The following is a 15,447-nucleotide window of genomic DNA, read 5'->3' on the forward strand; positions in this document are numbered from 1 at the left end:
GAAACCAGGACACTTTGCTTTTGCTTCACTTTTACACCAGCATTTCACTGACTTGGAGACTCCCCTCATCTTTTCATTTTTTGAAGCAACAACAAATGTAGCTTTCCCATGGACAGATCTACCCTGAACTGAGACAGGAAATTCCTTCCTAAAATATTTGCTCCCCTCACCCCTTTCACCAGCATTATCTACCTATACAATTCATCTTCCCCCATTCACATGTGTGCTTCAACTTCTTTTCCCCCCTACTACTCCCAGTACTGATTTATCCCAGAGTGGAGGACCCCCCCATAATCTAATAATGTTGCTTCTAAGCCCGTATCAACTAAGAATGTATGCGTAACTTCCCACTGCCATTCAGCAGACACTGCGCTTCCAGACAGTCCCTTCTTTGATACCAATGAAGTGTGCTAGAGGTTAATCCCACTGACACCAGGGCTGGGACCCCTAATCTTTCAGGTCCTTCTGTAATGGATATTGTTTTCTCTTTGGGGTAGGAGGAGGAGGTGATGGCTTCATCTGCTTTAGTTTTTCCCAAATCTCCTCTTGTTTCATCCCTTTTTCCTGAAGGATTTTCTTCATTTTGGCAAGGAGAACTCCTGTGGGCTGACTATCAAGCTCTCCTTCGTTTACTCCCTGATTTATCAAGTATCTCCAAATTATTCCTCTAGGGATGTACGTTCTCACCCTCGCCGCTTCCTTCTTTGCCTTCTCTTTCCCCTCCGTCCCTACCAGGGTCCCCAGGTTCTCCAGGGTGGCCATGCACTCTCGGAGGGGACGGCCAATCAGCGTGGAGCCCAGGCTGATGAAGAACCCCCTGTGTGCCTCGGGAGCGCGGCAGGCCAGCACCCCGACATCTCCCTGCTCCACATTCATGCCCAGGATGTCAAAGTCAGAGCTCACCGGTTTCTCCTGCTGCTTTAGTGCCCGGAGCACCACATTCCCACACATGTATGCTGCTGCCTCCTGGATATCTCTCCAGGGCGCCCCTTCCATGTTATCCTTGAGGGGCTCATACTCCCCTAGATTTCTAATCACCAGCCTTAAGATTTCTCCTCCCAAGGCCTCATCGGGTGGCAAAGCTCTGACAATGGCCCCCACCTTCGGCCACGGCAGCCCTATGGCCGTGACCACCCGCTTCGCCGCCTCGTGCGTGAAGGGAGTGTGCTGTTCTAAGCTCCAAATGCGGTTTACCCACACGGGCCACCCCTCCTTGTTTTTCTTCCAGACTTTCTCTTTTTTTGACACATCCCTATCCCCCATTCCCACGCTCCCCTCTCGCTCTGCCAGTTTCGTTTTCCTGGCACCCGCAGCCCCCCCACCTTGCACAGCGGAGCTCTCCTGGATCTCCGCATCCCAGATATCCCCGTCCCGCACCTCCGGGCCCCCGTCTCCCTCGCTCAGAGCCGCGGCTTTCCTCTGATCCAGCCCCTTCCCCAGCAGCCTGCTCAGGCACTGCACCTTCCTTCTCAGCCGGGCGTTCTCTGCGCTCTCAGCCCTGAGCTCCTCCTTGGCCCTCCGGAGCTGCTCGCCCCGCTCGCCCAGCAGCGCGTTGTCACAGCGCAGCGCCAGGATCTCGTTGTGGGCCACCTGCAAGCTGTTCTGCAGGTTCTTCACGCACTGCTCCTTCTCCTCCACCGCAGCCTGGAGGATACTGGCCAGGTCAAAGAGCAGCCACTGCAGGGCCGAGCACTTCTTCTCTCCCTTAGGATGATACGTGGAGATGTAGTTCACCCAGTGCCTCTCGGCGGCTTTCAGGGTGGGGTCCTGGCCGACAGCCTTGTAATCCCAGGGGTCCCCACCGTGCTCCAGCATAGCCTGTACCAGCAGCCCCCTCTCCTCCCGCCCCACGGAACCCCCCGGCTCCTCTTTCTCCTTAGACTTCCCCGCCCGCGTCAGCCACGACATCGCGCCGCGGCCGCTCGGCGCTGTGGCGGCAGGAGCGGAACGATCTCTCGAGGAGCCCTGACTGAAACCCCGCCAGGAACCCGCGCTCACCGAGCGGCAGCGCCGCGCACGCACTCACCACACACCGCCCCCAGCACTCCTCCTTCCCCCGGCGCAGTCTCCCGACCCGGCAAGCCTTGTCGTGGCGGGACCCAGCTTTTATCCCCCCGGGGCCACCACAGTGCCGCCGGCCGGCCCGCCCTCGCTCTGCAGCCGCCCATTGGCCCCAGCTCGCCGCTGCCGGACCGACGCGCACCACTGTCAGCTGCCCGCGAAGTTCCGTTCCCTGCGGCTGTGCGGAGCGGCGGGCGGGGCCTCTCCGGGGGCGGGCGGATGGCCGCGGCGCTGCGCCGCCGCCGCTCGGTGCTGTCGCTGCGCGTCTTCTGCACCGCCATGCAGCGCCCGGCGGGTCCTCCGTCGCGGCCGGGCAGCCCCGAGCGGGCGGACGGGGGGGGCTGGCTGAGCGCGCTGCGCTTCGACAACCTGGCGCTGCGCTCGCTGCCGGTCGACCCTTCCGAGGACTGCGCTCCGCGAGCCGTGCCCGGCGCCTGCTTCGCCCGGGTGCGGCCCACCCCGCTGCGCAACCCGCGGCTCGTGGCCATGTCGGCGCCCGCGCTGGCGCTGCTGGGGCTGGAGGCCGGCGGCCCCGAAGCCGAGCGGGAGGCGGAGGCCGCCCTGTACTTCAGCGGGAACCGACTGCTGCCCGGCTCGGAGCCCGCGGCGCACTGCTACTGCGGGCACCAGTTCGGCAGCTTCGCGGGGCAGCTGGGTGACGGCGCCGCCATCTACCTGGGCGAGGTGCGCGGCCCGCGCGGCGCTCGCTGGGAGCTGCAGCTGAAGGGCGCCGGGATCACCCCCTTCTCCCGGTACGGGGCGGCGGGACGGGGACGGGCGGGGGGAGCGCTGCGCACTGCCTGCCTGCCTGCCTTCCCGCTGCCTCCCTTCCTCCCTGCCTGCCCGCCTGCTGCGCGGCCGGCACTGAGCGGTGCTGGGTCGGCCGTGCTGCTCACAGAGCTGCTGGCGCTGCCCCAGCTCCAGCCTGGGGCATGGGGAAGGTCTCGGAGGGTGTGCTGTCCGAACGCCTGTGTGACTCCACCCTTGTGTTTCCTGGGAGTTCTGTTTCCGCTCTGCCCAAACTTCACAGCACTATCAGTGTGTGAGGCTGAGACCTGGGGGAGGCCGTCAGGATAGTGCTCTTAGGGGGCCTAAGAACCGTTTTTCTGGTACAGAATGACCCATGAAATAGACTTACCGCATATGTTGTTATTTTGGTTACCTTCTGTGCTGTTCTGTGCTTCTTGCTGTACCATGGACAGTTACAAACCCACTTGTGTTTGTGGGCAGCTGGAAGACTGGGCAGTCTTTGTATTGTACTGGTTAAATATTACAGAAGTATTAATTTTCAAAGCTTATTGGAGTTAAAAGAGATTTCATTGTGGCCTTCTGGTACTCAAAGGGTGCTTATACAAGCAGGAAGGGCAGCAACTTTTTACACAGGGTAAGAGGGAATGGCTTTAAACTAAAAAAAGAAGAAATTTAAGTTAGATGTGAGGCAGAAATTCTTCACTGAGAGGGTGGTCAGGCTTTGGCACAGCTGCCCACAGAAGCTGTGGTGCCCCATCCCTGGAGGTGCTCAAGGCCAGGTTGGATGGGGCTCTGGGCAGCCTGAGCTGGTGGGTGGCAGCCTGCCCATGGCAGAGAGTTGGAATTCGTGGCCTTTAGATTTGTCTTCTATTGTATGTGAGCTTCAATGCACATGCGTTGTGTCCACCCAGACTGAACTCCACCAGAAGCCCGGAGGTCTGGTCAGCTCAGATCTGCCCCTGCATTGCCCTGTGATTTTGAGCAGAGCACTTCACTTCTCAGTCCTTGCTTCCCTCAGCTGAGGAGGAGATAGCACTCCTTTCCCTTACAGCCAGAAGGCTTACGGCCTGCCTGTGTCTCTGCTGCAGGCAAGCCGATGGTCGGAAGGTCCTGCGGTCAAGCATACGGGAGTTCCTGTGCAGCGAGGCCATGTTCCACCTTGGAATTCCAACAACGAGGGCTGGAACCTGTGTGACATCTGACTCAGAAGTTGTTCGTGACATATTTTATGATGGAAATCCAAAAAAAGAAAGGTGTACAGTTGTTCTGAGGATAGCTTCTACATTTATAAGGTAGGAAAAAGCCCACTTCTCTTTTTTACTATTTTTTATTTAAAACTGAGCACAGAAATACCATTTTAAGTGTATTTTGATAACAGCAGCGTTTGCTTGTTTCTTGTTCTGGAATCTTGGAACTCATTTGCCAGGCTGTGGGAAGCTGCTGTGTTAGGCCATGGGATGAGGTGAGGCAGCATCTTGCACATGGGCCAACAGACACTAACTCAGAGTACCAGTATGATAGAAGGTTCTGCAGATATCAAAATAGGTTTTTCATTTTTATGCCTGTGTGTGGGTTTGTTTGTTTTTTGTTAGTAGAATTGGCCTATTATAGCTCTACGCTTGGTTCCAAAGTTGTTGTAAAGATATTCTTGAGGTTTGGGGGTACCCTCTAAAAGCCTGAGGGTGGTACTTTCCTTGCCTGAAAAGCACACAAAGTTCCTGCTCCAGTGCGAAACAGGACTTTGGGGAAGATGATGTTGCCTTAGAAGAAAATGTGAGACATAAAAAATATATGTAAATGTGCATATGGAAAAATATATCTTATATGCGATGTCATGTCCAGTATTTTAAATATTTATCTGTCTTGTGTGGATGCATGTGCTTCCTTCCATTGAGTCACTGAGTTTCAGCAGCTTCAACACAGGTTTTTTGCTCACAGTCAGATTGGTGTTAAATTCAAAAGATGATATTGCACCAACAAGTTCTTTTACTACGTGTAATACTAGAGGAAGCTAATGCGATGAGACTGTAGGAAAAAGTAATACCAAGCCATGTTTCTGTTGTTTTCAAACAGATTTGGTTCTTTTGAGATTTTCAAACCCCCTGATGAGTATACAGGACGCAAAGGTCCCAGCGTTAACCGGAATGATATTCGGATACAGATGCTGGATTACGTGATCGGCACTTTCTACCCAGAAATCCAGGAGGCGCATGCAGACAACAGCATTCAGAGGAATGCAGCTTTCTTCAAGGAGGTAAGGAAGATCAGTTTCTCTTTGTAAACTCATACCAGTTGTCTTTAAGAACTGCAGTCACTTACTTAATATCTCATTGCTTCAGCTGCTCTTTTCTTTGGAGAACACGCTCTCAACAGAGCTGCTTATTCATGAAATCATAGAATTGCTCAGGTTGGAAAAGACCTTCGAGATCATCAAGTCCAACCACAACCTAACTGTACTACTGCTAAAAGCAGTGCTGATACTGATCGAACTAATGAAAGGAGTTGGTCATTTTACCTTTTCAATAGCAAGGCATGATTTGTTGTCTCTCAGCAAGCTTCCCAAAACTGTTCTTTCACTTTACTGAAAGTGTTTTAGAATGCAAGGGTGAATTCTGGCCCTGTCTGTCAAGCAGTGGGTAAATGGTACTGAGGTAGCATTTGCAAGGTTTCATCTTCCAAAACATTGAGAACAGCTAAGTTGCTGCCTGTCTCTTATTTTCCACATTATAAATGGGAACGTTGACTGCAAATCACTTTGACTTTAGAATTCAGGTGTTTAAAGGCAGCCAAGCAATGAGACAGCTTTCCCAAGGAAGTAGTAAAACCTCTAGCTTGGGGAATGGTAAGATCAAATGAGATAAACCTATCAGAGTGGGTGTAGTAACAGGTGATTCTGTAGCGGCCCAGAGGAGGGGCTGGATGGTTTCTCAGAGGCAGTTTTGAACTATTTTTAGTTACCGTGTAGGTTCAGACATCAACGGTTACTGCAGGAGGATTATAAAAGCTGAATTACAACATCAGTAAATGTAGCACTGCTGTGTATCTCTCTGAAGTAAACTGCTGCTTAATTAATTGGTATCTAAACTTCCCAGTTACCCTTTTCTGCACTGTTGATACTGTAATTCTTGATGCTAAATTTCCATTGCATTCCTTTATCTCAGCAAGCAAAAGAAAGAATTTGAGGTAGGGGAGTAAGATGCTTCTGTTTGTGATGTGGAGTTTTGTGTACAGTAGCGCTACCCTTCCAGAAAGGATCCAGCTTGGAATTACCAGAGAACTGTAATAAAGATTCTGATTTGAATCACCTGATGTTCAAACTAGATGCTGATACTTGTAGTAGTTCTGCTTACTGGGTAGTTACACCAGTCTAATATACTTGACTGATCTTATGTGACAACAGCTGTGATGCTTTGACATCTCCTGAAATGACCTGTTTGTGGTGAAGTGACTGCAGCATGATGCATGTTAGTCACAGAGCAGTAAGAAGACATCAGGCAGGCTTAACATCTGATGTTCTCTAACTCTTGTGAGTTCTGAGTTTGTGCATACTTGGAATAATTCATTTTTGAAAAGCAAGTGCTAGTTCAGCTTGCTGTTGGGTGCTGAAGAGGTTAACTTCACTAACAGACCTTTCACGTGAATTAATGGCTGGCAGTGGCTGCAGATTGACACCAGCTGTGGGTCTGTACTGCTCTGTAGTCAATGGCACCTTCACTTTCTTGTGGCAGAAAAACTATGGAACTTGAGAATCTTTACAGAGGAGTGTGTGAACAAAGATTGTTTTTTCCCCTTAACTCCCCTCCCATCTCAGCCTCCACAAAGCCACTCCTGCCTCCTTCTGCCTTTGACTTCTTTTCCTGACACAGTTGCTACTGATTTCTTCCCCCTGTTCTGCCATGCGTTCCTTACTGCCCTGTGTCTCTCATTTTTGTTGTGCTTCTCCAGTCCAGGTGTGTCCTTGCTGCATATCTCTGCTAGTATTGTACTTCCATGTTTAGTCTCCTTGGTGGAAGTTTACCATAGCCATCTCCATCTGAACAGCACTCCAGTCTGCCTCATTTACCAAACACTTCTGTCTATTTGAATAGGAGGGAAATGCTCTCAGCTATTCTCTAATGTGCTTTGCTAATCTTCTTGCCCTGTGGAGGAAAGGGAGGAAAAAGGTACAAGTGATTGCATTTCACAGTACTGATGAGAAAATAAACACAATTATCTACATTTGCTTAAATAACTTTAAAAATTGTGGTTGCTCTTTAAACTTCCATGAGCATGTTTTTAATAGAGTGCTCTTTTTTGTATATATCACACTTGTTTTCTAGTACTGCTAGCAGTAGAGAAATCTGGTTAAAAAGACTGAAGGCTGAAGTAAAAAGAAAGCTGTCTTTCTACTCAATATACCCATCTTTGAGGTGCATCCAAGCTTTAATTGCTTTCAGGCATTCTTGTTGGCTGGATTTATTTTTTTACCAGGGCATTGGCAGTGTGTGATACCTTCACACAAAGACACCCAGCAGCTGTGAATTGCTTTACTGCTGAAAGGTTTGTTCTTTTTTCCTTATTTTTTCCCATCTTCCTGGCACAGAACCATCTTGCAGGGTGTGTCTCCCTTTCTTGCTTGTTATCAGTTTTGTGCATGCATAGCGACTTGGAGCACTGACTTCCAACTGCCCTGTGAAGCAGAATTCAGGAAGAGTGTATAGAGTACACTCTATACATTACACAGTAATGAGGATATTGGAAAGAGTAGAAGCTTGGGATCTCAAAGTAAGCCAAAAGCTTTTGTTCCAGCTTTAATTTACAGCTTTTTCTACCTGACAGTATATCCCAGGACAAGCATTCTCTACTTTTTCTTCCTCATCTGACTGACTACATATTTTTAGCAAAGAAAAGTAGAAGAGAATATGAAGACAAATACAAGAAACTAACATTACCTCTGTTAATGAGATCATTTCTTAAACCTTAATAGAATGCACCACATCCTGGAGAGGGCAGTCACTTTAAATTTCAGCGCATTGCTGGCTATTTGGGAAGATAAATGATTTTAACTGTGGAAACAGTTTGATTCAAAAGCTTTAGATAATGGTTACATCGATTAATTCATGTCAATTCGGTGAAGCATTTAGAAATACAGAGATTTATTTAAAAGCCAGATTAGCTTCCTGAATTTTTAGATCTTGTAGAGCACATCTAGTTGCATTTGACGAATGGGCTAAATTAAGTAACTAGACCTACTGTAAAATCACACGCTGTTATCTCTGCCGGATGGGGCACACGCAGTGATGACAGGTGAGGGTCCCACAAAGGTAACACTCAGTTAAACAACTGAAAAGCTCTGGTGAAGCATGTGTTCAGTGAAGCATGAGATTTAAATAAAGCTGCCATTCTTGGGAGATCTTTTAGCTAAAAGGTGAACTCTTGGCTTTTTCTGCTCCTGGCAGATTGAGGTAAGTGCTCATCAGTGCTGAGGCTTGTTAGCAAGGAATCATTTCTGTCTAGCCCACTTACCTTTTGTAAATCATTCCTATGCACCAAGTAAACCAGAAGACTGACTTTATATTTGTTTCTTTGCATATCGTTCTTCCTTTTATTCCTCAGATCTTTGCTGTTTTCTTCTGCCTGTAGCTAATGGTTCTTTAAAGTAAGCAGTGAGAAAAAGAATGGGCTAGAAGAGCATTGACTTGATGTCAGATGGTTTACTGTATTTCAGTGTTCTGCCTTTAGCGTGTTTGGAAGCTGTACAACTAATTTTTTGAGCATGGAAAGAAGAAAGGGAGAACGAACAGACGTGAAATATAGGAACTGGGCAGTTAATAAAAGGAGGAAAGAGGCCGGGTGTCTGCAAGATACTTGTACATGTGGCGTGCTGCCACAGTCTGCTCCCATCAGAGCAGTAGAAAAAATCCATTCAGCCTAACAAATGCTTGGAAATGCATGGATTGCCAAACACTGTGTTGAAAAACAAAATTATTTTCTCTTTTAGATAACAAAGCGGACGGCAAGATTGGTTGCTGAGTGGCAGTGTGTTGGCTTTTGCCATGGTGTGCTGAATACGGATAACATGAGCATAGTTGGACTAACTATTGACTATGGCCCTTTTGGATTTATGGATAGGTCAGTGGGGCTTATGGGCATTATTCAAAATGTGCATATGTATTATCTGTGTAAAACAATCCTGATGTTGTTCACTATTGCTTTAATATCTTAGCTGTCAGGTAGACTTACAAACCTTCTTTATAGCAAAGTAGGTTAAGTTAGGCTTGGTTGTCATGTAATTCCTCTGTACAGCTTTTATATAAAGCTGTATTCGTAACTTCTCTAAATGTAGCATGTGGAGCTCCTCAGTGCTTGGGAGGGCAGGAAAACACCTGACCAGACAGCTTTTGGAAGAGAATCAAAACAAGGAGGACTGTTCCCTTCCAGTTGTTGTGTTTTAGACTCCTACAGAGCTTCACATCGTATTGGTGTGCAGATAACAAAAAGAATGCTATTTCTTCTCCTGTAGATATGACCCTGAGCACATCTGCAATGGCTCTGATAACACAGGGCGCTATGCTTACAACAAACAGCCAGAGATTTGCAAGTGGAATCTAGGGAAGCTTGCTGAAGCCTTAGTCCCAGAGCTGCCCTTGGAAATAAGTGAGCTCATCCTGGAAGAAGAATATGATGCAGAATTTGAAAAACATTATTTGCAGAAGATGAGGAAGAAACTAGGCCTAATTCAGTTGGAATTAGAAGAAGATAGTAAGCTGGTGTCTGAACTGCTTGAAACCATGCATCTCACAGGTTGGTGAAGAACACAGGTAGACCATGAGCACCTTACAGTTACACCAAGCCATCGTTTTCATCTTCACCTTACAAGAAAGCAGCCTTGCACAGCTACACTGTCATCTGATAGAACAGAAGACTGAGGGAGAGCTGAATTTGTGTGAACTGTGTGGCAGTAGTTGCTTTTTTATATGGCACCCACTTTGTTGCATTGCACTCTCACCGAGTGAGTGCCACGCTGCTTTGAGGGTGGGAGGTTTGGAAAGGGGCTGTGGGACCTGTTTTCCTACCGATTTCTTAGTTCCATTACCCCTAAAATTCATTTTTTCAGGTGGAGACTTCACAAATATTTTTTACTTGCTGAGTTCATTCTCAGTAGATACTGACCCTTCAAGACTGGAAGATTTCTTAGAAAAGCTTATCAGTCAGTGTGCTTCAGTGGAAGAACTGAGAGTTGCTTTCAAACCTCAGATGGATCCAAGGTAATGCTGTTGTTTCCTTTAAATGCTTTGGCCAGTGCTTTTAGTTTCATCATTACTATGATAAATTCAGCCTGCTACGTATTACGAAGCTAGTAGTATCACAGTTGGAAATCTCACTGTTAAGCAGATGCATCACAGTCTGCAGCAGTGGAAATTCTTGCTTGGTTTGTGACTTAAATGCTCAGCTGGGACTGAGTCTGTCATATACATATATATATTTATTTGTTTTGTGAATTATAAACACTGGCATTTAATTCCTACAGTGGAATATAGGTTATTGTGAATGCTTTCACATCTATTTCTTGGTTGCAAAAAGATGATTCTCAACAGGCCTTACAACTCAAATGTCTTATGTGCTTTTTTCCCCACCATTCCCAGACAACTGTCAATGATGTTGATGTTGGCTCAGTCTAATCCTCAGCTGTTTGCACTCATTGGAACAAAAGCTAATATAAATAAAGAATTAGAACGCATCGAACAATTCTCTAAACTGCAGCAGTTAACAGCAGCTGATTTACTCAGCAGAAATAAAAGGCACTGGACAGAATGGCTGGAGAAATACAGGTAAGGTTTATCAGTATCCATAGCAGTATGTTTGCTGCGCACTTTGAGAATGGTGTGCATGTGTCATGAGAAAACAGGGTTTCAAAGTATGCAGACAGAGGGATGGAGGTGGGGTGCGGGCACCTGAGGTGTTAACCAGTGTGTAAGAGCTCACTGTTAACTGGAGGCTGTCAGTACAAAAAATGGCCTGTGGAACGTTAGTTGTTTCTGCTGTGTGGCTTAGGTCAGGACTTCTTTCCTCACCTGGCTGGCTGGGATCTTGTTTAACAGTGAGTCTGAGAGTTTTAGCAGGCATTCCTGCTGACAGACCAAACAGTTGCAGCTGTATTGCATCCGTTTTATCAGAATGTGAAACAATTCCACCAATAAACAAGCACAGAAATATTTAAAAGCTAAGTTCTGAATGTGAAGGTTTTCACAGACAACCAACTACAGACCTTCAGACAAAGAATCACACCGACTTTTACATCTTGCAGAAACAACTAGTTTGCTTCATGCTTAATTTCAGAGTCCGTTTACACAAAGAATTAGAAAGCATTAGTGATGTTGATGCCTGGAATACTGAACGTGTGAAGGTTATGAATTCCAACAATCCAAAATACATCTTGAGAAACTACATTGCTCAGAATGCCATAGAAGCAGCTGAAAATGGGGATTTCTCAGAGGTAAGATTGCTGCTTAACAGCTGTGTAGGTTTGCATGGATGTGTAGTTTTGCTGCTCTTTAACACGATGCTAGGTGAGCTTCATTCTGGCTGCTTCGTCAGTAAAGGGATTGGGAATTTTCTGTTTGGAATGCTTGTCCAGTTTTTGAGTGAGCGGTGGTTTTAATGACTGCAGAACAAATGGAGGAACTGAAAATCTGAGTCTGAACTTTACCTGATCTTAAGGCACTTCACCGTCTTGAAGACAGTGAAAGGAAACAGTTGGGGATTAACTTCCACCTGGTCCTTGCTGTGCTATATGGTGTAATTAAAAACTCCTGGCTTTCATCTGTGGAGTTCAGCATACAGATTGTTACATTCAGAATAAGGGTCGAGTAATGTGTTCTGAGAAATATGACAAAAGGATTTGCGTACAAGACCTGCATTGTAAGTTATCTGAGCTTGAGTTCCGTGCAGATACAAATTCAGCCAGGTATTACTTTGCAGTTTTTTGCTCATTTCTGTAGGTATTGTTCATCTCTTTCCTATTTGGCTTGCCTGGAGTTTGCGTATTAAAAACAACATACTCAATCATCACTTAGTTTGAGGTTCTTTTCCACATCATTTTGTCTTTCTAAACTGTAGTAACCACACTGCGTTTCTTCTGTAGGTGAGAAATGTATTGAAACTCTTGGAAAATCCATTCCAAGAAACAGAAGATTCCACGGAGATGGAGACAAAAGAGGAGGAAGCAAGTGCTACAGCAGCTGCTTGTGCTCAAGCAACCAGAAGCAGGCTGTCGTATTGCAGTAAACCTCCACTCTGGGCTTCAGAGCTCTGTGTTACATGATCTTCGTAACTGCCTTGTTTTATTTTTTGCTGTAAGCTGAAGACTCTGATCCTCCTTCAGCAGTGAAGAATTGAGCAAGGCAATAATCAAAGTGCTATTAAGTTATTGAAACAACCCTACATTTGGATGCACCTACAACAGTCTTCAGCTGTGCTTCATTTAGAGCAGTCTCGGATCCTTGGAACGAGCTGATAATGCTGGACAGTCTGTACAAATCGTTTCTCTGTGTGTTTTGAGACTGAAAGCCTTCCCTTTATTCATACCACGTTGCAGTATTTTCTGTTGAGACCCGCTGACTTTTGAACATCCAAATGGAGTTGTTACGTGAAGACAAAAGTATCAAGTCAGGAATCTGATCTGTTTTTGTCTGATGTCTTAACTAATAGTACTTCTAACATCTATTCGCTGCTCTTTCTATGCAGGGATTTCTGCTCCTCTATAACAGAGGAATAGATTCAGCGATGCTTGTTTTAAGCCATGATTCAGTTAATTAGTTCATTTATTGTGAACCTTTAGGTTGATATTTAATCTTTATTTTCACAGAGTCTGCAGGCAGGGGGCTGAGGGGGAAACGAACAAACGGGTGGGTTTTGTTCTTTTTTGTGTTCTATTATGTATAATACTTAAAGAGCAGAATTAAGGGAGACTCTGTATTTGCACTTGAAAACCTTGGTGGTGAAGTCAGTTCAGATTCACAATGTTTATGTGCAGTATACACGTGTGTAAATATTTGCAAAAGCCATGGGTGCAGTTTGTAAGCCAGCTGTAAGTTGACTCAGGCAAATTCAGTTGCCTAATTGAGCACGAATTGTACGGGTGACCCCAGAACTCACATATGGGTTCCTTGTGTTGATCTCTGTACTGCTGCCACAGTTCTCCTTGAGAGAAGCACGCAGCTGGGATGCCTGTTCACAGTGGGCAGTGAGATGCTTCCATTCCCACTGTGGTCCGGCGTGTCTTACTTTGCTTCTGTGGCTTTTGAGAAGTTTTACACTGTAAAGAGAGGAACGTACTACTTGAGGAATGTGCTATTTGAGCAGTGTGTAAAAGATTCTAGAGGAGGATGGGAGCTGACTTGCTTGAAAATGTATTGATAATATTTCAGTTGGTTTCATTTGAGATTTTAGGGGGAAATCTGTTTCTTCTATTGCCATGTCGGCAAAAATGAAAGAAGGTCCCAAGTTAAAGGTTTGACTGAGCTTTCTGAGCTTATTTCTGAAGGGCTCTGGTTCACATATCCTTGTGCAAGTCTGATGTGGTGCAAAGGTTTCTCTTTTCTAAAGAGGCCACTGTCTTCCACTGTGAGTTTAAGGGCAGTCTACTAAATAGCTCTTTGCCCCTGTACAGGTCAGGTATTAGCTCAGGTTGAAATGTGCTCTTTTAAGTCTTCCTCAAATAACGAGCTATGGAGAAACAGGGAGAAAGCTGGGCTGCTGCCTGTCCAGTTCTGCTAATAATGAGTTTGTTCTTCCTGCCGCAGTAAATAGGTGATGTTTTGAATGCAGACATTCATTCTGTCTTGTGTTTGACTTAGAGAAGCTGATGCTAAGTAACGTCTGTGGCAAATGAGAATCTGACAAACACGGCACCTCCTGTGACATCTCAGAGTCCTGACTGAAAAGGATCAATGTGAAGAAGTGTCTGTCCAGCTTGGGGCAGAATGGTGCATGTGGAAGAGGATGTGCCTTCAAGAAGGCAGCAGTAATGTGGGGGCTGGAGTGGATGATCCCTTCCAGCCCGTACAGTTCTGTGATTCTGTAATGCTTGCTGGTGCAGCTGGTTGTCTCCTGGAAGCAACCCATTTCTGGAGGAGTTTGACTGCTGAAGTGACCATTATCAGACATTATCCTTCATTGAACATGGGGACTTCTGACACCAAACCACCTCATGGAAGCTCTTACTGCGAGGCAGGGCTGGGTAAGGACTGCACCAGGGAAGTGGTCTAAAGTAGTGATTTTAAACCATACCTCAGGGATTATGTATTTTTAATGGCATTCTGATGTTACTTTATTTTGGGGTATGAGTAGATCTTGTTAATGCATGGAGGAGAATGGTATTATAGCACTGTATTTGGACACAGGAGATGGTGACTACTGAATTAGTTTCCATATAAAGCAGCACATTAATTTGCCATTGTGATACCAAACTCATGGAGAGAGAAAGAGGGAGATACTTTGAAATAGCTAGCAAATTTATCCTTAAAAAGGGATGCCAAATGTAAAAGTGAAGAATGAAAACGTAGGGTACATTGCCAACTGAATGCATTCTTAAGTGTGAATCAGGTGCAAGAGGCCTGGAAAGCTTGAAATCATGACTAGAGAAGGCTCATGGTGTGGCTGCGTTGGTGTGCCACTTAAGGCTGTGTTTGTCACAATTACACCGTGCTCACCAGCTGTGAGTACGCTCTCCATGTTTCTGCCAGGGCTGAGCTGTTGGCGTTGAACTGCTTGGTTTCTCAGTGCATGCAATAATGCTCTGTATTTGAGTAACAGTGACAACTGGAAGCCCAATAGAATACTCGTGCTCTTCTAGTGCCTTCATTCCAAAAGGCAAATGAGTTTCAGCTCATCGATAGTCACTTCGTTCTGTTCCCAGAGCAGTGTGGAAGTGGGAGCTTGTTAAGGACAGTTCAACTAAGCTTAGCCTAGCTAAGAACTTCATCTTTTAGGTCAGCTCTTCAGAGAGAAGGAAATGCAGCTTGTAACATTTGAGAGTCTGAATATTTGAATCATAAATCACTGCTTGTTTGTTTTTTTTTAGAGCTCATATGTGCTGTACTTAGGCCTGAAAATAATTATTTCTGATCAGAAACTCTGCTTATATAAAAAGACTTTTAGGTTCAGAATGAATTTGTGACTCTTCAACACCACCAGTGGTGTTCTTTGGAAGCCCTTCGGTTGCACTTTGGTCCTCTGCCTATACAACCTGACCCGCCATTGCCTGAAGGCAGGTGGCTCCCAGGGGCCCAGCAGCCTCACACTGCAGTGGGGCTCCTCTCGTGACTGAGATCTCACCATCACTGCTTCCTCAGCTTGTAGAGCTATCATTGCCTCATGTTTGACTGTCGGTGTTCTCTTTGGAACGTTTGTTTGTTTCTCTTCAGACAAATGCTGCTACTGTCTTTAATTCTTTTATTAAAAGAAAAAATACATCCGAAATGCAATTTTAATATCCTGGTCTGTGCCTGTTGTTTCCTGCGAGGCCTTTCCTGTTAACGGTGCCATTCAGCAGCCTTCTCTGTGCAGAAGCAGTAGTGCTGGGTCAGCATCAGGTGGCCAAATGGGATCAGGGCACTCTCACTTGATGTTTTTGCAGTGTTTTCTGAGGAGTGA

General features: G+C 46.1%; 1 protein-coding gene across 1 annotated transcript; it reads left to right on the forward strand.

Moving 5' to 3' along the window:
- The first annotated feature begins 2,237 nt into the window (after nt 1-2,237).
- On the forward strand, nt 2,238-15,284 carry SELENOO (selenoprotein O). The gene is given in 9 exon segments (NM_001115017.5): nt 2,238-2,813; nt 3,900-4,103; nt 4,885-5,065; nt 8,792-8,922; nt 9,314-9,594; nt 9,908-10,058; nt 10,437-10,622; nt 11,131-11,287; nt 11,936-15,284. Coding segments are annotated over 9 exon segments (2,013 nt in total). The 5' UTR covers nt 2,238-2,280; the 3' UTR covers nt 12,125-15,284.
- The last annotated feature ends 163 nt before the right edge of the window (nt 15,285-15,447 follow it).

Source organism: Gallus gallus, chromosome 1, assembly GCF_016699485.2.
Source record: "Gallus gallus isolate bGalGal1 chromosome 1, bGalGal1.mat.broiler.GRCg7b, whole genome shotgun sequence".
Classification (NCBI taxonomy): domain Eukaryota; kingdom Metazoa; phylum Chordata; class Aves; order Galliformes; family Phasianidae; genus Gallus; species Gallus gallus.